General features: G+C 42.6%; 1 protein-coding gene across 1 annotated transcript in view; it reads right to left on the minus strand.

Annotated features, from left to right (window-relative positions):
* Nucleotides 1-3,187: 3,187 nt before the first annotated feature.
* Nucleotides 3,188-24,845, minus strand: part of LOC127639896 (uncharacterized) — a 269,802-nt gene continuing 248,144 nt past the window's right edge. Inside the window, exon 6 of the mRNA XM_052122216.1 lies at nucleotides 3,188-4,662. Within this exon, the coding sequence (XP_051978176.1) occupies nucleotides 4,555-4,662 (108 nt within the window). The 3' untranslated portion in view covers nucleotides 3,188-4,554. The remainder of the gene's footprint in view (nucleotides 4,663-24,845) is intronic.

Consider the following 24,845-nt stretch of genomic DNA (forward strand, 5'->3'; position numbering starts at 1 on the left):
CACGACCTATCCCTGAACCAGATTTTAGACAACTTGGATGTATCCTTGGTGTTATTGTCTTGCTGGAATATCCAGTGATCACAAGCTTCAATTTACACTCTGAAGGCATCAAATTTTTGCCAAAATGGCCTGATACCTGAAGGAATCCATGGCGTCAGTCACATAGTCAGGATAGCCGTTTCCTGCAGCTGTAAACACCCCCATAACAGGACTGACCCACCTCTGTGCTTGACTGTGGGGATGGTGTCATTCTTGTCATCACCTTGTCATCTTACTCCAGATGTACTGCTGACCCATGAGTCTAAAACTCATTTTCAGTTTAGCGTCATACGTCTATAAAACCATCTTCCAGGACTCCACAGATCTTTCCTAATTACTTCTTGGATATTCAAGTCAACATTTCCCTTGGTGAAGTTTTGCTTTCTTACACACCCAACTTATGCTGTTGTACCATTAAATTTTTTTTATGAATGTTACTGCCAACTTTGTCTATTTCTTTGGCATTTTTTGCATAGAAATACGTTTTTGCTTACAATGCTAAACTTAAATAAGTGCCATTGCAGATTGATGACTTTATTTTGTTATAAAACTAGGGCTGTCAAACGATTCAATTGTGATTAATCGCATAGGTTTCTGTAGTTAATTGCGATTAATCGCAATATCTTTATAAACATGAGTGGACAAAATATGCTTCCAGATCCAGATGTATTTTTGAGTCATCCACACAAAACCTACACCACCAACAGAGTTGAACAACAGAAAATGAACCTAACACAACTGAACGCAACTTCTGCCTCGCGCCGCAGCTGCCACTCCCTAAACACTGTCTTGCAGCTGCAATCATTTGCTTTGCGGGCATGTTCTACTGCTGTGCTACATTGAAAATAATGTCTCCCAACATTTTCCCGACGGCCAATGTGACATTAGCAGTGTTTGCTCAAACTGACACGCTTCTCATGAACTACGGTTTTATTCAAAGTGTCACATTGCGCGTTAACTTCGACAGCACTATTTAAAACAATTACTTGTGTAGCCTTACATATTTAAGGAACAGCTATGCAATAGGGGTTGAATAATGATGACATGTATTTTTAAAAACTCTTTAGAAATATTTGGTAGTCACACAATGATTTTGAATCTGTCACTCAACTGATGTAATCTTTAGAAATGCTGAGTCATCAGAAAATTACCTTTATAAATCTTTACTGTCAATATGTTCACATTGTTTTCACACAAACACATTCTCTTGCTGATTTTAAACAGGGAAAATGAAGTAATAATAGACACATTTGCGTATATAAATAACGTGTTTATTGCTGAAAATGAAACTGAGTCCCCTCTTGTGCTTTAATGTCAATAAACAGATTCATGACTTACCAAACACGAGCTCAATCACAGCGAACAAAATACAGAGTTCTTTCATTTTCACCGCTGTAAAATACATGAAGTGATCCGGTCCCAGAAAAAACGAGTTTGAATTCGACAAAACTGAAAGAGATACTTGTATAAAACGGTTTATTCTGTGTATGAGCTAAAGTAAGATGAATACATTACATAATTAATTACAATATACGATAATGAACACACCAAAACGTAAAGAAAGAGGACGTATTAGCGAGTAACAGTTCACTCCTCTGAGGATTACCGCAACCGACCGTATTTTATATACATCATCCTTTTGCCTAAGAACATGATGCTCTGCTTAGATCATAGAGCTGGTTGTTGATCCGTCATCAGATGACGCTGCGTGTTCAGCTCCTCCATCCTTTACCAAATCCCCACACAGTCCCAATCCAAGCATTGCACCAAATTATATTCTTCTATCTAAACATGTGTCATGTAGAAAGGTAAAAAGTGCTTTATACACCTGTGCATCTGCCAGACCCAAAATATCATCTACACTTACTGATCTACCCTCAATGCTCTCAAATAAGTGTTTAACATATACCAACAGTACATGCTCCACAGTTTCTAACATCCTACAGTTGTCACACAATCCATCTCTGTGCTTACTCATAACTGCCAAAGTTAAGTTTAAGCCTGTATGTCCCAGTCTGAGCCTAGCTAACAATACTTCCTCCCTTCTATTCATTCCCATAGACCATTTACTTGCCACGATCACATGATTTTATAAAGCCACCTACCTTTTATCCCATTTTCCCTGCCATTCTTTATTTAATTCCTTCTGAATTATAGCTTTCATCTCACCTTTCCCCACCGACACTTGAATATCTACTTCTCTTTTCCCAACTGCACTTTTGGCTAATCTATCAGCAACCTCATTTCCTAACACCACAACATGTGCAGGTACCCAACAAAACTGTACTATCACTTCATTTACAGTTAACCTGTGCAACAGAGAATAGACTTCCAAGAGTAAATTTTCCCTTTCTGATCTTGCAGATAAAATACCGTTGAGTAAAAAGTATAGCTCAGTAACTCCTTTGGCTTATTCCAAATACTACAAATTGCACACTGTGTCTTCAATAACAAACTGTTATTACTTAGCCATACTTTGTACAACATACTTTAAACATTACATCATCTTACACAAGACAGTATTTTAAATGTGTTACCTGCATACTGTAATAGTGCAATAATAGGTAGGATATGTTAAAGAATATAAATGAAATATGGATATAGGAGCCATTTATACATTTTTGCATTATGACTTGTATTTCTATAGTTGTGCGCCCTCTGCAGGTGAGGTGATGCCTTCTAATCCCAGGTGTTGCTTGTTGAGAGGGGCCTGCTGGGAGCACACAGTCTTTAGACCTTCAATAGGACAGCAGAAGATGGTGGATTTACCCTCTTTCACCAATGTGGGCGTGCATTATTTTCGGCCTATAGACATAAAAAGAGGTCGAGCCACAGTGAAACGTTATGGAGTATTGTTCACTTGTATGACCTTCACCTTTGTTTGTGTGCTGGACTTTTATTTAATTTGTTGTAGTTGTTTGGCAAACATTACATTTTTCTTTCAATTTTATTCGTAACTTCAAGAAATTAATAAACAACATGGAATTCAACGTTAACCTTGTGGACAATGTCTAAATCACTCAGCAGACACAAGAAGTGACCAAATGGACAATTTAAAGATGGTCATTACAATGGATATAAGTAGGAATGGATTGATTGAATATTGCACATGGTTGTATATTGACCAAAGGAAAGTATTTGGGGCAGTTTCAACAGTTCATGAGGTGGATAGCCTGAGGGAAATACTGTTCCTGTGCCTGACGGTTCTGGTGCTCGGAGCTCTGTAGCGCCGGCCAGAAGGCAACAGTTAAAAAAGGTAATGGGCTTGATGAGAGGGGTCCAGAGTGATTTTACCAGTCCTTTTGGTCACTCTGGAAGTTTACAGTTCTAGCAGGGTGGGTAGGGGAGCGTCAATAATCCTCTCAGCCTCTCTGTTTTGTGTTTGAGAAGTGAAAATGGGTATCGATGTCATGTCAAAATACAAAAACAGGAAAGCAACCAAAACAGTTGCATATTGCTCTTAGTTTAACATTCTCATTTAAAAAGAGTGCTTAATGGCGCATATGTACCCTCACATGTATATTTGTGTATAGCACAAGTATATAATGCACCCTCACATGAAACAATGAGCCTATATAGTATGTAATTGATGATTATGTACCCTCCTGTTTTGTGTCTTGACTATGTAGTTATTTTATTTATTTTTATTACGCCTTTCACAACACATAGTTTCAAAGCAGCTTTACAGAAGATCAGCATTAACAGAAGATAAAACTGTAATATCTATAATGTCGATGAGTCATCATTGTGTAGTTTGATTAAATATGATTGTGAATTGTGTTTAAAAATAAATAAATAATAATTGTATTTATAACCCCAGTGAGCAGCTGAAGGCGACTGTGGCAAAGGAACACAAACTCCATTAGATTTTGATTAATGGAGAAAAATAACCTTGGGAGAAACCAGACTCACTGTGGGGGCCAGTTCCCCTCTGGCTAACATCATGAATATAATGTAAATATTACTTGTGTATAGTTAAAATCATGGTTTAAAATTATTAAACTAAGTAAGTGTTAAGGGACAGTGTTTAAACAAATTAAAATAATATTACATTTATTCCAGAGTACTTTGCTTGAAAGGTTTGAGAACTACAGCTCATCCATCATTATCATCCATCATTATCCTCCATCATTATCTGCTGGGAAGACTACAAGTCTACAACACATCAACCTCCATGTTATAATCAGTACCTGAGATTCGTGCATCCCCCGTGTTTGTGGTTCATGTGTACATTTTGGCACTTCTGTGCACCATTATAAAGTCTGTGTACACACAATATATTTGTCACTTTAATGCGGCTTCTATGCAAAGTAAAATCACTCTATATGTGCAAATCTAAGCATAATATTATTGTCTGAATGTCATAAGAGCTTTTAATGTCGTCACAGGGGCGTCCCGTATGTCAGTGGTGGTGCTCATGTAGTTTAACTGGCATAATGTCTCAGATTCACTATTCCCCATTGTTTCCTGTAATCTCTCCACTGTCCTTCTCAATACAAAAATAATAAAATAATGTTAATGGGGAAACAGACTGATAGTCTCAGTCTGATCAGTTATCAAATGAGTAGTCGACTCGTTCACTTCTTCATTCTGATGAGGTGGTGGATTCACTCTGTCATTCTCCTGTAAATCAAACACAGTTTTCAGTTACAAAAACATTCAGAAAATAACAGAAACTGACACAAGAGAAACTACCAGCACAACAGTCATCTTTCTGTGAATAAAGTCCTGTTTGAAATAAATGAATAAAAGCAATAATCCACAAGAGTTCATACATTACAGTGAAGTCCTCTTATCTGTGGTCAAATCACTGTAATGTACAGCCTCTATTGACTTACTGTTGAATCTGTTGTGAATTGAGTTTTGTGCAGTCAGAGATACAGAGAGATTCAATGCACATCATATCTTACCTGATCATCACACGACTGCTTTTGACCTGTTTTAAAAACAATAAACTCATTAAACACAGATTCATTTGTTCATAAGAAAATATTTGCACATTTTCACATCTTTTAAAGACTCGTTTTGCCCAATAAATCTCATACTGTCCTCTTTTATATCAGCTGTATGTAATACTTGCCCTGACGTCTACAGAGATGATGATAAACTCCAGCAGTCACTGCAGTCACGAGCAGCAGAACAACAACACTTATACCTGCTATTACACCTGAAGACAGTCCTGAATCTGTAACAGTTAAAGAGACGGTCATTAATGAAACTTCTGTGTGTGTCCAGACAGTGTCACAAAGTCCTGCCCGTCTAATCTATAACAAACACTATGAAACATCAGCAGATCTGAGAGAGGAAATATGAATCTGATTCAGCAGAATATTGCAAATGGCAGCAGCTTGAATTCAGTGTGTGTTAAAGTACTGATTGCTCAGAAACAAGACTGTAACTTGTGCTCCTGCTCTCTTTTTCCACCACCTGACCATTTTCTCTCTCTTCTCTCTCTCTGTCATCCATTTTCTCTCTATCTAATCGTATGGATGATGTTTATGATGAATGTCTGTGATTTTTGAAGCCATCCACTTGCATTATAAGGATCTACTGATCCGAGATATCTTTCTTCAAATGTCTCCTGCTGAATAAAGAAATACACATCTGGGATCTCATGAGAGTGAGTAAATAATGAGAATTATCATTATTAAGTAACTATCCCCCGCGACCCTGTACACAGGATAAGCGGTTGACGATGGATGGATGGATGGATGGGAAGTAACTATCCCTTTAACATTTCTTCAGTCACCTGCATTACAGTTTGAATCACTGTTATCAATTAAATACACATTAAACAACTAAACTGCACTCACTAATGACTGAAACACTGAAGATCTTTCTGCTGCTGAAGCTGATGCTGCGACGACGACTGATGCTGCTGCTGCTGGTGATCTCTCGTTGATATTCTCCAGTGTCTGTGATTCTGGTGTTTATGATGGTAAGCGATCCAGTCTGATGATTCAGCTTCAATCGTTCTCGCAATCTCTCATTTCCAGTATCACACTGCACATCTGTACAGGCCTCACTGGGATTCCCATTGATCTGAGCTATGCGAATACCATTAAAATACCATGTGATCCAATCATTTAGTTTTTCAGTTACACCAGAATCTAAAGAGACAGACTCTCCCTCCTTCACCTTCTTAATTACATCAGTCCCAGAAACACCTGAAACACAAATGCACAATCAATCTTTTTAGGGGAGGAACAAAACAACACTTCTGCTTCAGATATGGTGACTCTGTCAATACCATCAAATCTCAATGATTCTTGAATCATGAAGTTTGTTTTCAAGACGAGTAAGAACATGTTGATGTTATTGACGTGGACACCATATCTGATTTGGGCACCGTCTGTTCATCAAACAAAGTGATTTTTTACTTAAAAATGCTCGAGTCGTGTCATCTTTTACTGGGGTTTTGTTGTGTTTCTTGTCCTTTATGGAGCGAGTCACTTTATACCTTCATAATATGACTAAAGGATGTGTGAAGATTTATTTTCCTTTTGTGCTCCATTAAAGAAAGTCAGAAGAGTTTGGAGCATTATGGGGAGAAAATAATAATAGAATTTAATTTGGGGTAAATTATTCCTGAAATGAGATGAGATGGAAAATCCAGTTTAAGATGGGAACTGTGTTTTGGAACATGACTGCTGGTTTCTAGCTGGTCTAAGCTGGTCATTAACTGGTCCATTAGCTGGAGACCAGCTTAGACCAGCTACCAGCTTGTCATACCAGGTCGAGGTGGTCAAGCTGGTTTTTTTGGTTGACCAGTTAGGACCAGCTTGGACCAGCTACCATGTTCCAAAACACAGTTACCAGCTTAAGCTGGATTTTCCAGCAGGGAAGTTTATTTTCAAACATTCATTAAGAGACTCACCAGCTTCAACAGTAAAATTTAAGATCCTCGCACTGAAGTCAGAGCTGATAATATGTATTATATAATTTCCAGTGTGTTCAGTTGTGATGTTTGTGATGGTCAGATCTCCAGTCTGATTGTTCAGCTGCAGTCTGTCTCTGAATCTCTCATCACAATGTTCATCAGTGCAGATCTTCATGACATTTCTAATGATTTGAGCTATACGCTTGCCTTCAAAATACCATCTCATCATGTCTTCTGGTTTTCTTATATATCCAGTGTGTAGAGTGAGCGAATCCCCCACATTCACTGACACAGATATTTGCTCATCACCTGCAGAAACAACTGAGACAGAAGAGTAGAAATATTCTTCATTAACTTTAATTCTATACAAGTCATAAATTCATGCACATTTACACAGACGTGTTATTATTATTATGTTAAAGCTGCCTAACCTCCTGTTAAAATCCACTCAATCCCACAATTCACAACCTGCATTTACATCAAATCTTCTTCACTTGAGTCTCAGAATTAAAACTATTATTAAGAAATAAGAGATGAATGCCTGAAATTCACAACCTGTTGGTCAATGAACTAAAACAGTTTGACTAAAGTTATAAAAATTTAAATAATATGACCCTTAATATTTACAGTTGCAATCAAAATTAAACAACCCCCCTGACCAGCAATACATTCTGGTGATGTGAATTAAAATACATCAACTAAGACCTCAGTAAACAGTCAAAGTAAGTTTTTAATACACATTTGATTGATTTTGAGAACAAAGTGTTCAGATCCCCTTCTGTCACTCACTCGACATTGTGTCGAATGAATTGACACAAGGGGTCTTCCTTGGACACCGAATCGTACCTCTGAACATGAGAAAAGGCCATTGTCAAGTTGGCAGACAGATTCCAAAAAAAAAAAAAATGTTGGCAGACAGAATTTTCATGCCCCGCCCCGGACATACGGGTATAAATGGAAGCGAACAAAGTTCACCCTTTGGCTGAACATGGTGGAGATGAGCGATGTTGACAAGGCTAGGTTTCTCAACGCCCCCGTCTCCCAGCTTGGCCTCTTCGGCGACACCGTCGATGACTTTGCCCAGCAGTTCTCAGCGGTGAAGAAGAAGATGGAGGCAATTTCACACATCATGCCATGGCGCCGCCCAACCAGCGTGCCCCGCCTGGTCGCTGAGGGCGTCCCCCTGCGACCAAAAAACGGCAGGCAGCTCCGCAAACCTGGGCCCAGCTCTCGGCCCTAGCGGCGAGCACCTCCCGTTTCCAGGACCCCTTCCCGGACTTGAAAAGCTCCGAAGCACTCCTGAGACGGGCAACCCAGGCAGTCGGATGTTCGCTCCGGAGATGGTACCAAGACCACTCCGTCCCCCAGTGGAGGACCGGGAGGAGAATCCTTGTTAACCTTATTTTCATTTGCCGGTACCCACATGTTCAATAAAAGAGCAATTTCCCAACTCTCTGGGTCATCCAGCCGGTGTGCGCCGTTCTCACTGCACCCCGGCCCTAGAACTCTACAGTCCCGGTTCCCCGGACGCAGCTCCCTCGCCTCCGCCCCCGCAACTACTCAGCCCCGGCATGCCAGCGCTGACGAGTCCCGAAGATGCCTCCTTAGGACCTCTTCCTCAGTCTTTAACCCGCCCCCTGCCGGGTGCGTGGAGCAAGGTAAGTGCTTTGAGTCTTTTCTCAGCACCCAAGCCTCGGGACGCTCTTTTGCCTCCCGACGCATTATTATCTGCTCCCCCCCGCCACGAGGCCCCGCCCGGTACGTCAAAAATTATCGTCCCGTTAGTGCCCCTCGCACGCAGTTTGGATGCATAGCCCTCACTTCCCAATCTGTCGCGCTGGTTGGCCAGGACCATCTGACTCGGCTACGCAATTCAGTTTGCCCGGCTCCTGCCTCGTTTCGGCAGTATTTGCTCCACTCTTGTGCGCGGCCAACAAGCCAGTGCCTTACGAGCAGAGTTATCCACCCTGCTTCTAAAAGATGTGATAGAGCCCGTTCCTCCAGCCGAGATGAAGAAGGGTTTCTACAGCCCTTACTTCATCGTACCCAAGAAAAGCGGCTGGTTGCGACCAATCTTGGACCTTCGAGTTCTCAACCGGGCTTTGTACAGATTCCCGTTCAAAATGCTCATGCAGAAACAGATTCTCACCTGCGTTCCACAGCTAGATTGGTTCGCGGCGGTAGACCTGAAGGACGCGTACTTCCACGTCTCCATTCTGCCGCGACACCGAACCTTCTTACGGTTCACGTTCGAAGGCCAGGCGTATCAGTACAAGGTCCTCCCCTTCGGCCTGTCCCCTCGCGTCTTCACGAAGGTCGGAGAGGCCGCTCTTGCCCCCCTAAGGGAAGTGGGCATCCGCATACTCAACTACCTCGACGACTGGGTCATCCTGGCCCACTCTCGAGAGTTACTGTGCGCCCACAGGGACCAGGGGCTTAGGCACCTCAGCCGTCTAGGGCTTCAGGTCAACTGAGAAAAGAGCAAGCTCGACCCGGTTCAGAGCATCTCTTTTCTCGGCATGGAGTTAGACTCAGTCTCAATGACAGCGCAGCTCACCAACGAGTGTGCTCAGTCAGTGCTCAGGTGCCTCGCTCGCTTCGAGCCCCACACAGCGGTTCCTCTAAAACAATTCCAGAGGCTCCTGGGGCATATGGCATCCTCAGCCGCGGTCGTGTCACTCGGGTTGATGCATATGAGACCGCTACAGCACTGGCTACAGACTCGAGTCCCGAGATGGGCATGGTACCACGGCACACAACGTGTGACAATCACCCCTTCCTGCCGTCAGACTTTCAACCCTTGGACAGACCTCTGCTTTCTGCGGACCGGAGTCCCCCTGCAGCAGGTGTCCAGACATGTCGTGGTAACCACAGATGCCTCTCGACAGCGTTGGGGCGCCGTGTGCAACGGGTGCACTGCCGCTGGCCCCTGGAAAGGACCCCGGCAGCGTTGGCACATCAATTGCCTAGAGTTGATGGCTGTAATTCTTGCCCAACGAAAGTTTCTCCCACTAATGCAAGGCAAGCACGTCTTGATCCGTTCAGACAGCACCGCGACGGTAGCGTACATAAATCGCCAGGGCGGCGTGCGCTCTAGGCGCCAGCCACGACTCAAGTCGCTACTTGCCACTCATATCCCTGGCAACCGCAACACAATGGCAGATGCGCTGGGTTTTGCCCAGCGAAGAGTGGAGACTCCACCCCCATGTGGTCCAGCTCACAGATAGATCTCTTTGCCTCCCAAGACAACTCCCACTGCCCGCTCTGGTACTCCCTGACAGGAGCCCCTCTCGGGACAGACGCACTGGCACACTGCTGGCCCCGGGGACTGCGCACGTACGCATTTCCCCCAAGATCAGGGAGGATGAGGAACAGGTCATTTTGGTGGCCCCTACTGCCCACCCGCACCTGGTTCTCGGATCTCACTATCCTCGCAACAGCCCCTCCCTGGAAAATTCCCTTGGATTTCTCTAAATCCACACCCTGCCGTGTGCGCAGAGCAGGGTAAGGGATTCGAGTCTTCTCTCAGCACCCTAGCCTCAGGACATCCTCCTGCTCCCGACAGGCTATCTCCTGCTCCCCCACGGGGAAGACCACCTTCCCTGACTTAAGATATGTCTCAAAGTGAGAGAGAAGGACCCCTTGTGTCACTTCATTCGACACAACATCGAGTGAGTGACAGAAGAGGAACGTCATGGTTACTGTCCCCGAGGGAGGGAATGAGACATGGTGTCCCTCCTGCCACAGCACTAGACCTAGCACTGTAAATGGCCATGCTTCATATTTGGCTACTCAGTGCAAAATCCTGACTGGCATCCACTGCCCGCTTCCCTTTATACCCGTATGTCGGGGCAGGGCATGCAAATTCTGTCTGCCAACTTGACATTGGCCTTTTCTCAGGTTCAGAGGTACGATTCGGCATCCAAGAAAGACCCTTTTGTCACTTAATTTGACACAATGTCTTGTTCCCTCCCTCGGAGTACGGAGGTTACGACAGTAACCATGACGTTTACCCACATTTTAAAATAGAAAATAGCTAATTTGCTAATGTCAAAAATATTCAACCCGCCAAGTCAATCATTCTTGGAGCATCGTTTGTCCTTAATAACATCAAATAAATATTTCAGGTAAGTGTTCTCAGGCTTGGACACCTCTCTATTATCATTTTTACACATTTCTCATGAGCAAAAGCTTCCAGCTCATTGACATTCTTTGGTTTCTGTGCTGTCGCTGCTTCCTTGAAATCCCAACAAAGGTTTGCAATGGGATGTTAATGAAGGACTGAAAGGGCCATTCAAGGACAGTTCACGACCTATCCCTGAACCAGATTTTAGACAACTTGGATGTATCCTTGGTGTTATTGTCTTGCTGGAATACCCAGTGATCACAAGCTTCAATTTACACTCTGAAGGCATCAAATTTTTGCCAAAATGGCCTGATACCTGACGAAGGAATCCATGGCGTCAGTCACATAGTCAGGATAGCCGTTTCCTGCAGCTGTAAACACCCCCATAACAGGACTGACCCACCTCTGTGCTTGACTGTGGGGATGGTGTCATTCTTGTCATCACCTTGTCATCTTATTCCAGATGTACTGCTGACCCATGAGTCTAAAACTAATTTTCAGTTTAGTGTTTTGCGTCTATAAAACCATCTTCCAGGACTCCACAGATCTTTCCTAATTACTTCTTGGATATTCAAGTCAACATTTCCCTTGGTGAAGTTTTGCTTTCTTACACACCCAACTTATGCTGTTGTACCATTTAATTTTTTTTATGAATGTTACTGCCAACTTTGTCTATTTCTTTTTTGCATAGAAATACGTTTTTGCTTACAATGCTAAACTTAAATAAGTGCCATTGCAGATTGATGACTTTATTTTGTTATAAAACTAGGGCTGTCAAACGATTCAATTGTGATTAATCGCATAGGTTTCTGTAGTTAATTGCGATTAATCGCAATATCTTTATAAACATGAGTGGACAAAATATGCTTCCAGATCCAGATGTATTTTTGAGTCATCCAACACAAAACCTACCCCACCAACAGAGTTGAACAACAGAAAATGAACCTAACACAACTGAACGCAACTTCTGCCTCGCGCCGCAGCTGCCACTCCCTAAACACTGTCTTGCAGCTGCAATCATTTGCTTTGCGGGCATGTTCTACTGCTGTGCTACATTGAAAATAATGTCTCCCAACATTTTCCCGACGGCCAATGTGACATTAGCAGTGTTTGCTCAAACTGACACGCTTCTCATGAACTACAGTTTTATTCAAAGTGTCACATTGCGCGTTAACTTCGACAGCACTATTTAAAACAATTACTTGTGTAGCCTTACATATTTAAGGAACAGCTATGCAATAGGGGTTGAATAATGATGACATGTATTTTTAAAAACTCTTTAGAAATATTTGGTAGTCACACAATGATTTTGAATCTGTCACTCAACTGATGTAATCTTTAGAAATGCTGAGTCATCAGAAAATATTACCTTTATAAATCTTTACTGTCAATATGTTCACATTGTTTTCACACAAACACATTCTCTTGCTGATTTTAAACAGCGAAGATGATGTAATAATAGACACATTTGCGTATATAAATAACGTTTACTGCTGAAAATGAAACTGAGTCACGCCCTTGTGCTTTAATGTCAATAAACAGATTCATGACTTACCAAACACGAGCTCAATCACAGCGAACAAAATACAGAGTTCTTTCATTTTCACCGCTGTAAAATACATGAAGTGATCCGGTCCCAGAAAAAACGAGTTTGAATTCGACAAAACTGAAAGAGATACTTGTATAAAACGGTTTATTCTGTGTATGAGCTAAAGTAAGATGAATACATTACATAGTTAATTACAATATACGATAATGAACACACCAAAACGTAAAGAAAGAGGACGTATTAGCGAGTAACAGTTCACTCCTATAGGAGGATTACAGCAACAGACCGTATTTTATATACATCATCCTTTTGCCTGAGATCATGATGCTCTGCTTAGATCATAGAGCTGGTTATTGATCCGTCATCAGATGGTGTGTGTTCAGCTCCTCCATCCTTTACCAAATCCCCACACAGTCCCAATCCAAGCATTGCACTAAATTATATTCTTCTATCTAAACATGTGTCATGTAGAAAGGTAAAAAGTGCTTTATACACCTGTGCATCTGCCAGACCCAAAATATCATCTACACTTACTGATCTACCCTCAATGCTCTCAAATAAGTGTTTAACATATACCAACAGTACATGCTCCACAGTTTCTAACATCCTACAGTTGTCACACAATCCATCTCTGTGCTTACTCATAACTGCCAAAGTTAAGTTTAAGCCTGTATGTCCCAGTCTGAGCCTAGCTAACAATACTTCCTCCCTTCTATTCATTCCCATAGACCATTTACTTGCCACGATCACCTGATTTTATAAAGCCACCTACCTTTGCTACTACTATCCCATTTCCCTGCCATTCTTTATTTAATTCCTTCTGAATTATAGCTTTCATCTCACCTTTCCCCACTGACACTTGAATATCTACTTCTCTTTTCCCAACTGCACTTTTGGCTAATCTATCAGCAACCTCATTTCCCAACATCTGCAGGTACCCAACAAAACGGTATAACCCCTTTGGCTTATTCCAAATACTACAAATTGCACACTGTGTCTTCAATAACAAACTGTTATTACTTAGCCATACTTTGTACAATATACTTTAAACATTACATCATCTTACACAAGACAGTATTTTAAATGTGTTACTGCATACTGAAGATGAATTTCTTGGGGGACTTTTTCACCCAATGCTGAATCCACTTGTTTTCAAGGCGATTACAATTAATAACATTTAACTTCAATAACAGACAGTGTTTATTTAAATCTCACCTGGTTTTATAATTGTAAAACAAAATGTACCAACTGTAACTCCCTCCAATGACAGACATGAGGCACGAGGTCATGGTTAAAAGACTGGGTTTAATCCATCCAAAACAACCCGTGAGAACTGGGTTAAAGGAAAAAATAACAAGGAATAAAATAAATAAAAGCATGTGTGAATGTCCTTTGTCTACATTTGAAGGCCCACATGACTATACAACAGTCAGAAAACAGTATCAGGCAGCATAAACGTTTCACAGTATAACTTAACTTGCCTTTAAAGCAATAATTCAATTAGAAACATACAGAAATATAGCATATCAAATTATTCACTTACAAAACATTTATGCACTAAAGATTCAATACACACAGTGTGTAAAAGTATTGCACTTCAACATGCCAAAAGAAATCACCAAAGTGATATTAATCTAATTTACCATTAATTTACCAAATAAACTTCAATCAAAACGGGCATATATTACAGTATACCAAGTATACTTGAATTTGCTCCAATTTAGCACAAAAGTACACTAAATACACTTAAAGTTGTGCTTTAATACAATTTATTTACAACCAAAATATACGTAGTAGGGGCCTACAAAATTTGTTGTTCCAAAATAGCACACTTCAAGTTAACTAATCATTAACACACTTGCATCATACTGATAATTAGTACTTAGCATATTTATTTTTCACCAGGGTTATGAGGGGCTAAATCTTCCTTTATTTTTCTAGGTTTGTCTGCTTACATGTTTATTACTTTGTGTAGCTGTCGCTGATTTATTTTCTGTCTTTTTTGGCGCTTCGCTCAACAGGTGTTTTCTTAATTAGTTCCGGGCGGAACACTAGCGCCGCAATGAATAGTTCCGCCTCCAAACTACTGTTACTATAGGTACCAAAAATAGCAGGATAAACATCTATAATTTAAATAACCGATGGGAGGCAGTTACACCAACCATGTGTTTAAATTAAAAGAACGCTGAAAGAAAGAAACAATAAATAAATAAAACATTTGGAACAGCGGCCACACACAAACTACGCATTGTTATTTTTTCTTGCTGAAATGCTAATTGTTACACTTGCGCCTGATGGCCACTCGCCTAAAATATATTTTTAAGTAAAGTGCAATTAAATAAACTTTTAAAAAAATAAACAGTATTTTCACTTCAAGTATATTTTTCTAAAATAAATTTAAATAAATAATAAATAAGTAAAATTATTTTAAAGTGTGTTAAAAGTTGTATTGTGAAAATTGGTAAAAGCATGATGCTAATATACTTTAAATATATTTAAAGATAGTAACATTTTTGTTAGTATATTTGCAATATACAACTGAAAAAAGAATACAATGGTAAATGGTCTGCACTTATATAGCACTTTTTTTAACTTTAGAGGTTACCAAAGCGCTTTACACTGTCACCCATTCACACACGCACTCAAACACCTAGCGCTAGCCTGCCATTGGGTGCGACTTGGGGTTCAGTGTCTTGCTCAAGGACACTTCAGCATGTGGAGTCATGTGGGCCAGGAATCGAACCTCCAACCCTGCGATTGGCAGCCGACCCGCTCTACCAACTGAGCCACAGCCGCCACATAAAATAAAGTATACTTTTTTTTCACTAGGGAAGCTACTCACAACAGACAGTCAAACTGATTCTCTTGAATATGATTTGTCTGCTGATGATGATATCAAGTGGTTGTTTCTGATGTTTATGATTAGAGATCCATTTGTTTGATCTAGCTGTAATCTGCCTTTGAATATCCTATCAGCACCATCATATGTATTGACGATTCCAGCGGACCTATTGATTTTAGCTCTGAGAGAGTCTCCATGTTCAAACCACCAAAGTATTACAACATCTGTTTCTAATTCAGTAACACTAGAGTCTACAATGACAGGAGTCAGAACACCATATTTCAGATGTTGTATGATATTTCCTGAATGAATGAATAAACAAACAAATAAATCAATAAAATATAGAACAGAAATGTATCCAAAAAATTAAAAAGGTTCAGTGCTGCCTACCCAGATAGCACAAATACGTCCCCGAGATTTCTGTTTAAGAGCATTTCATCTGGAAAGTATCACCATCTAATTAACATCTGCTAAATATGTTAAAAAGATTACATTTACAAACGATCAAATAATAAACATCTTCAATATATCTGCTGAACGTCTTATTGATATCCGAGAGGAAACGTCTTATAGACATATTGCAGATGAGCAAACAAACTAAAAATAGCCTTGATAGCACATATACATCACAGAGACAGCTACAGGTATTTGATGTGTGTTTAAATCTGGGAGATTAATTTTTTAGGTTGTTTGTTCATCTGCAGTATGTCTACACTTTAACGTGTTTATGATTTAAAATGTTTGTAAATCTGATCTTTTTAAGATGTTTAGCAAATGTTAATTAGATTGTGATGCTTTCCAAATGAAAAGCTCTTAAACAGACATATGCTATCTGGGAGGTTAATTTCTTGAAAACTGTAAACACTGTGTAAACCCTCTGTGTCTGTGACTGACAGACACATTGAATCACTTGTTTATGGTATGGCTGCTCCTGGTAATATCTTCATTAAGTCCAGAAGTATTTGTTCTGATGTTACTGATGATGATAATCTAATGGTTCAGTTGCAGTCTCTGAATTTTCCATTAACACCTTATTATGTAGAGAAGACTCATTCCTCATTAAGTGGGCAATGATGACATATACTGGTGAACTGCTGTAATTGCTGATGTGGATGTGACAAGTACACAAAGAGAAAGAAACTTTTTATCCCTGACAATGCAGAAAAAGTATGTTGGTCTTTCACAGTTCAAAACATTCTTGCTATGATATTTACATTTACATGTATTAATTTGGCAGAAGCTTTAATCCAAATTGACATACAAAAGAGGAATACACTGTAAGTGAATCATCTTAAGGAGAAAGTGGTACGGAAAGTGCAAGATGGGGTAAAGAGTGGCAAATACACCATGTGGGCCATTTGGCCGGGCATGGGGAAGGCGTGGTGGTAAGTCCTGCCCATCGTAGGGGGAAATATTCTGTAACACAGTGAGCAGGGAGAGAAAGCTCTGCCAAGGGAGATGCGGGTCTACCCCAGGAAGGTGGAGACCAGACCGTGCCGTGCAAGACAGGGAATTCCTCCGCTGAATCCGTGAGTCAGAGCGCTAGGAGGAAGAACATCCAGGGTTCTCCATCTTGAACATGCATGGGAGAGAAGAGCGCATGGCTTCACGTTCTTGGAGGTTAAAGGCGCAATATACAATCGGTACATGCTGCCAGCTGTCCGTGTAACGAAACTTACTTACCTGTTCACACCTGAAAGAACACGAGATGAGACCGGCTCAACCCGGAGATTATAAAACCTCACAAATGTATTGGGTGTTGCCCAGCCCACTACCCTACGTATGTCTGCTAGAGAGGTGACGTTGGCCAGTGCCCACGAGGATGCCACACTCCTCGTGGAGTGTGCTCGAACCTGCAAAGGGGCGGGCACTGACTGGACTTGGTAGGCCAATGCTATGGCATCCACGATCCAGTGGGCAAGCCTCTGTTTGGAGACAACGTTCCCTTTCTGCTGTCCACCAAAGCAGACAAAGAGCTGCTCAGAGAGTCTAAAGCTCTGTGTGCAATCCAAATAGATGCGCAAAGCGTGCACCGGACACAGCAACGACAGGGCTGGGTCTGCCTCCTCCGGGGGAGTTTCTGGACCGAGCTCCAGGCACTCTTTTTTCTGACAGAGAACGCTTGCAGGTCCCTGACCCTCTTGATGGAAGTGAGAGCAGTCAGGAGGGCAGTCTTCAGAGAGACTGCCTTTAGGTCAGCTGACTCAAGGGAATCGAAGGGGAAACTCCATAGGCCTGAGAGGACCACAGAGAGGTCCCGTGAGGGAAAGAGGCGCAGTCTAGGAGGGTTCAACCTCCTGGCGCCTCTCAGGAACCTGATGATCAGGTCGTGCTTACCGAGTGACTTACCTTGAACCCCATCCAACTTATCCTGTTAACCACAGCGGGCGGTAGACCAGTTAGATCCGCCGCGTCCCATCCAGGGATCAGACATGGAAGTTCCAGAGGTCTGGGCGTGGGTGCCAGAGGGTGCCCTGTCCCTGAGAAATAAGGTCCTTCCTCAGGGGAATTCGCCAGGGAGGAGCTGTCGCGAGGATTGTGAGGTCTGAGAACCAGGCCTGAGTGGGCTAGTACGGAGCCACAAGGGTGACCTGTGCAAGTAGGCTCACAGGATGGAACACATATTTGCACAGCCCACGGGGAAAGCTGTGTGCTAGCACGTTTGTGCCGAGGGGAGCTCCGATCAAGGCATACCAGAGTTGGCAGTGGGAGGATTCTTGGGAGGCTAACAGGTCTACCTGTGTCTTGCCAAATTGACTCCAAATCAGCTGGACCACCTGAGGGTGGAGACTCCACTCTCCTCTGAGCATTACCTGGCGTGACAGAGCATATGCTGTGACGTTGAGGTCACCCGGAATGTGAGTGGCGTGCTGCGACCTGTGTTGTGCGAGTGGTGACATGAGACAGGAGCGTAAACCGTCTTTGCGGTTTATGTAGGCTACCGTCGAGGTGTTGTATGTCCGGACCAATAAACAGCCAAAACCTCCCCAGGGCAAGCAGTACCGCCAGCATCTCGAGGCAGTTGATGTGCCAACACAGGTGGGATCCTGTCCAGGAGCCTGCAGGTGCGTGCCCATTGCACACAGTGCCCCACCCACTCTTGGAGGCGTCCGTCATAACCACGACTCACATGGACACTTGCTGTATGGGGACTCCTGCCTGAAGAATGCAAGGTCGGTCCAAGAGCTGAAGAGGTGGCGAGCTGCGGGCGTTAAAGCCACACGGTGTGTGCCGGGGCGCCATGCGTGCCTTGGGATTCGGCTCTGGAGCCAGTGCTGTAGCGGTCTCATATGCACCAACCCAAGCGGCGTGACCGCCGCTGAGGATGCCATATGCCCCTCGAGCTTCTGAAAGTATTTCAGTGGGACCAACATTCACCGCCTGAAGGAGTTCAGACAGCTCAGCACTGACTGCACGTGTCCGTTCATGAGGCTATCATTGACACCGAGTCTAACTCCATGATGAGAAAAGCCTCCGCGTCCTTCGTGAAGACGTGGGGAGACAGGGACAAGCCAAAGGGGAGGACCTTGTACTGATATGCCTGACCGTCGAATGCGAACCGTAGGAAGGGTCTGTGCCAAGGCAGAATCGATCCATGAAAGTACGCGTCGTTCAGGTCTACCACAGCGAACCAATCTTGATGCCGTATGCATGGCAAAATGTACTTCTGAGACAGCATCTTGAACGGGAGTCTGTGCAATGCCCGGTTCAGAACTCGCAGGTCCAGGATTGGGCGCAACCCAACACCCTTCTTGGGAACAATGATGTAGGGGCTGTAAAAGCCGCTCTTCACCTTGGCTGGAGGGACAGATCTCCGCGTGTAGAGCACAGTTGAACCGGGGTGGACGCCTGGCAAATTTAATCGCATAGCCGAGTTGGATGGCCCTGGTCAACCAGCGTGATGGGTTAGGATGCGATAACCATGTGCCCAAGCTCCGGGCGAGGGACACTAAGGGGAGGATCGCATCCAACGTTCCTGAGGGTGGGGCCTTCGGCAGGGGGGAAGCAAGGAAAGCTGCATCGGGGAGCAGGGCTCCGACCCAAGGCGGGAGCACTGAGGAGAACCTCCAAGCACTTACCTTGCTTGCATGAGAATGCAGGTGGGTGCGTTCGTGACGCCAGTGCTGTAATCGGCGGGCGTTCGGTGCAACCGGAGACGCCGGCGATCTAACCTGAGGAGAGAGGAGACTGCTCTTTTCTTGACAATTTGTGTACTGCAACCCATGTGGGGTGTGGCCAACCGAGAAGAAGGAAACAAAAGATTTAACTACTGGCCCTCCACCGGGGGAGGGAGTGTTATGTATACCATCTCCTGGGTTCCTGCAGTTGGCTCCTTCTCAGGGACACTTGGGAGCCCTTTTAGGGGTCTTGGTGGCCGGCCGAGAAGCAGGGGGTGTCGCTCTCCTGCGGGCGGCTCTACACCATGGGTGAGTAGTAGGCTCAAGCTGGAGTGGAGCCGGTTGAGTCACCGCAGGGGAGTGCGCTCGGCGGACAGACGGGGTGTGCACTCTTGAACCGTGCCGGGGCAAGATATGCTGTATGGCCTCCGTCTATTGCCTCACCGCTGAGAACTGCTGGGCGAAGTCCTCGACGGTATCGCTGAAGAGGCTGGCCTGGGAGATGGGGCATTAAGGAATCCTGGACCACGAGTGTGGACATTGTATGGCCAATGGCTCACGCAATGACCTTAGTCGCTCGGAGGGTGGTTGCCGAACATAGGTCTTGTACCACATCGGGATCAGAACTACCCTCGTGCAGATCTCTTAGCCTGGTGGACTTGTAGAAGGGCCATGGCGTGCAGGGCAGAGGCGGCCTGACCGGCAGCTCTGTAGGCTTTCATCACCAAGGACGACATCATCCTACAGGCTCAGGAAGGGACTGCCGGCCAATTCCGACCAAGTGGTGCCGCTCAGCGGGCACAGGTTTGCCGTGATTGCCTTATCCACTTGGGGAATCCCGTTGTGCACTTACAGGAAAAATGGCAATTGGGGAGGGCGGGGCAGCAAGCGGCACACCGACCCGAGAAATCAGTCATAGAGTGTCCTTTAGGTGTTTTTTTCTCTTTTTGCAAATTCCAAGCGGGATTTCATCTCTGTCTGGCCACTCTGCCATAAATCCCAGATCTGTGGAGTGCTGCAGTGAAGTTGTTCTTCTGCAAGTTTCTCCCATCTCCACTCATGATCTCTGGAGTTCAACAAGAGTGACCATCGGGTTCTTGGTCACCTCTCTTACCAAGGCCCTTCTCTCCCGATTGTTCAGTTTGGCCGGGTGTAAAGCTCTAGAAGAGTCCTGGTTGTTCCAAATTTCTTCCATTTAAGAATTATCGAGGCCACTGTGTTCTTGGGAACCTTCAGTGCTTTAATATTTTTGTAGCCTTCCCCAGATCTGTGCCTTCATACAATCCAGTCTCAGAAATCTGCAGGCAGTTCATTTGACCTCATGGCTTGGTTTTTGCTCTGATATACATTTGCAGCTGTGAGATCTTATATAGACAGAGCCTTTCCAAATCATGTCCAACTAACTGAATTTCCACAGGTGGAATAATTATTTAAAGCATTTTAGCATAAGGCTACATTATAACAAAATGTGAAAAGATGAAGGGGTCTGAATACTTTATGAATGCACTGTATAAAACTGGTCATGTCCAAATAGGCCTTAAGAAATTTTTTCTCACCTTGTGAATTTTTTTCACCCCTTGTGGTTCGGGGCTTCCGTTGGCAAGAGCTTGTCACCTACAAATAAAACCCAGTCATCTGTGGCTCACTGGGGGCTTAAAGACAAAAGCATTAAGGTTTGATATTCAATGAAGTTGGTCACTTGACATTGCAGTATGTTGTTCTATAAAGCTGCTTTAAAAAATTAAGTATATTGAGAAACGTTGTATAAATAAAAATGACTTGACATGCAGTAAATGGCCGTTCTTTTGCACAAGCTAATTTTCCACACCAAACCACGTGTCTAAAGAAAACAACAACTAAAAAACAATCAGACCACAACAGGTTTCACTTTGACTGAACTGAGCTGGACAGGTGTCACAGTGCATACTTCAGTATAAATGTTAGTGCATGATGATAGACGGTTTTAACTTTCTTTGTTTTGTTTGACATACACAACAATTGACAGTTACAGTAAAAACATCTACAACCATTTTTAAATCAATAATTACTATATTGACATGTATTTTAGGATGACTAATCCAACAGTCACTTTATTCCACTCTTCAGTTTTTAGAGATCTATCACAGCCAGATTACTACCTTTCAACAAATATGTTAATTCATGAAAATAAAGAATATTTTTCACCACTAAAACAGTGAACGTCTAAAAACATTTATATGTGACATATACAGCATCTCTCTCCTATGTGAACAGAGTATGCATGAACTGGGAGGGCGTTAAAAGTTGTCAGGGGAGGATTCACACGTAACACAAGATTATTAACACATTTCTATTGTGTTTGTTTCAGATAGAGTTTTTATTTCAGACTGAACCGCTGAAGAAAATGTTTCACACGCTTGTTTTATTCTATTTTTGCTGCTGGCGTCTGGTTGGTAAGTTATAAATGCATTTTTATGGCTTCATTTCTTTCCATTTCAGAACAGAATAACACACCATCACTACTGTTCAAATTAGAGGATTTGCATTTGGTGTAATTCCCAGATAAATCAAATCAGTCTGTTATTGTGAGAGTGAATTTGGATTCAGGTCTATCGATCTAAACATACCATCAGCAGTCTGAGACTTTATACACTAACACTGAAATACATGAAGATGATGATTTAACATGGAAGTTTGGAACTGAAACGCATCCCTTTGCTCAAATCCATAAAAAGGCTGGAATCTTCTCAATGTCTGATGATCCTGATGGGAGATTCAGAGGCAGACTGATACTGAACCATAAAACTGGAAATCTCACCATCACAAACACCAGAATCACAGACACTGGACTTTATCAACTACAGATCAATGGAGTTAAACTGACATTAAAAACATTCAATGTTACGGTCAATGGTGAGTGTCATTTATCCTGTCCTCTATATGTTCTTATAGTATTACATACAGAGCTGTTTAGTCATGATGTCTGTTTGTAGTCCAACCTGGAAGATTATTTCACCATGTGTTCATCTGGAGTTTCAAATATCTGTTTTAGAAAAGTGTTTTTCAAATGACGAGTAAAATAAAGTTTTTAGTTAATATTACTGGAAGAGACTTTCATGTTTTGTTCTACAAATAATTACACAGTCATTCCTCAAACGTGAATTCTGGAGCTGTTGTGACCTTTTAAAATGTAAGTGGAGAACATGTTGCTACATATGGAGAACAATGATAGTGATTCATCACGCATGTAAACTTGCATTCTTGTGGTATTTATTGTGCTTATGTAGTGAAAAAAACTTCAAAATTCACTCTTTAGCTATAAGTGAGTAATTCAGGTTAATTTGGAACAAAACGTTCAAGTTTCTTTAAGTGATTTTAACCACAGACCTGATTTTACTCATTATTCGAATACTGCAACTCTTTAAACCCATTCGAAATTTCCTTGAGGAACCTATTTGAGGACTGCCATCATGCTAAACTCTCCCTCAACACATGAAACTGAAAACATGACTAATGTCATTCATCCATTTATTTATTCTTGCAATCTTTCCAGCTCATCTGCCGGTTCCTGTGATCATCAGAGACTCTTCTCAATGTTCTTCAAGCTCTAAATGTGTGTTGGTGTGTTCAGTGGTGAATGTGACACCGGCGACTCTCTCCTGGTACAAAGGAAACAGTTTATTGTCCTCCATCAGTGTGTCTGATCTCAACAGCAGTCTCTCTCTACATCTGGAGGTGGAATATCAGGAGAACAACATCTACAGCTGTGTGATCAACAATCCCATCAGAAACCAGACTAAACATCTCAACATCACTGAAGTCTGTCAGTCGTGTTCAGGTGTGTCAGTGCTGATATTTGTGTTTATAACATGTTTAAAATCAGATTGACAGATTCAGTTACACTATTGACTGTCTCTCTCTGTTTATATTAGATCTGGACTCATCTGTGGTTTATATAGAGCTGATTTCTGCTGCTGCCGGATCTCTGTTGATTGTGGCTGCAGTTGTGATGTTCTGCATCTACAGGAAACACAGAAAAACAGATCAAGAGGGCAAGTGTTAACTAACATGATAAAATTAATCAGTTGATGTAAAAACATTCTTTGTTTAAAATAGATTTCTTAATGAAAAGAAAAATGAAATATAGTGTTTTATTTGTTTTGTTATTTCTGAAACAGTCCAGACGTGTGTAGAAGAGATAACTTATGCTGATCCAACGTTCTGTAAACGAAATGCACATCACTTGGTAAGATATTTTCTGTGTCTCTGATCTGAATGTTGAGAACTCTGCATTGTGTTTGTGTAATGATCTTTCATTCTAGTGATTGAAGAGTCTAGTTATATAATATTTTTTTTTATGTGCATTTTTCAGGGGTGTAAAGTAACAAATTACAAATACTCACATTACTGTAATTAAGTAGTTTTCCTTAGGAATTGTACTTTTTTTAAGTAGTTTTAAAATTGTATACTTTTACTCGAGTACATTTCAAGTGCTGTAACTGTACTTTTACTGCGCTATTTTCTCACCGTCTGTGTTCGCTACTTTTCTGTCCTGATTTTGTTTTTATCTATCAACATGATTGTCTAGGGAGAGTGTCATGACTCTCGACAAATCAAATCACATGTAAAAAAACTTGAACTTGGCACCATCTGTTCACGCACAGTTCACCTGAACATCACGGCAGCACCTAAAAGGACTTCCGCATTTCAAAACCCCAATGGCCTGATTGTGTCATGTGAGTTTAACTTGCTCAAGCCAGATATCAGCATTAATAGTGCCTCTAATTTGAAGACAAATATTGAGGTTAATTTAATATTTCTTCTTACTAAATTCCTTATCTGTAATTTATACGATTGGTTCCTCGGGTACGGGCACCGCTCACAGCCACGCCACATGCCCCCCAGGTTCTTTTCTTCCCGGAGGTGCACGATGAGCTGACGAGGTCATGGAGGGCACCTTTCACTGCCCGCAACCAACCTCCTCGTTCATCCACTATCACTATCCTCAACGGCGGGATCCCCTCCAAAGCCATCCCCCTGCGGCTTCCAAATGGCAGGCAGCTCCACCTCAGCCTGGGCCCAGCTCTCAGCCCCAGCGTCGAGCGCCCCGCACGAAGTGCACGCCCCCCGTCTCTCAGACGTCCTCGAGGACCCGGAAGGCTCCCAAATTTCCTGAGACGGATGACCCAGGGAATGAGACTTTTGCTCCGGAGCTGGTAAACAGACCTCTCCATACCCCAGTGGAGGGCTGGGAGTAGAATACTTATTTACCCTTAATTACTTTGCCGCACCCCCTTTGTGCTGCGGTTCCC

The sequence above is a fragment of the Xyrauchen texanus genome, chromosome 48 (genome assembly GCF_025860055.1).
Source record: "Xyrauchen texanus isolate HMW12.3.18 chromosome 48, RBS_HiC_50CHRs, whole genome shotgun sequence".
Taxonomy (NCBI): domain Eukaryota; kingdom Metazoa; phylum Chordata; class Actinopteri; order Cypriniformes; family Catostomidae; genus Xyrauchen; species Xyrauchen texanus.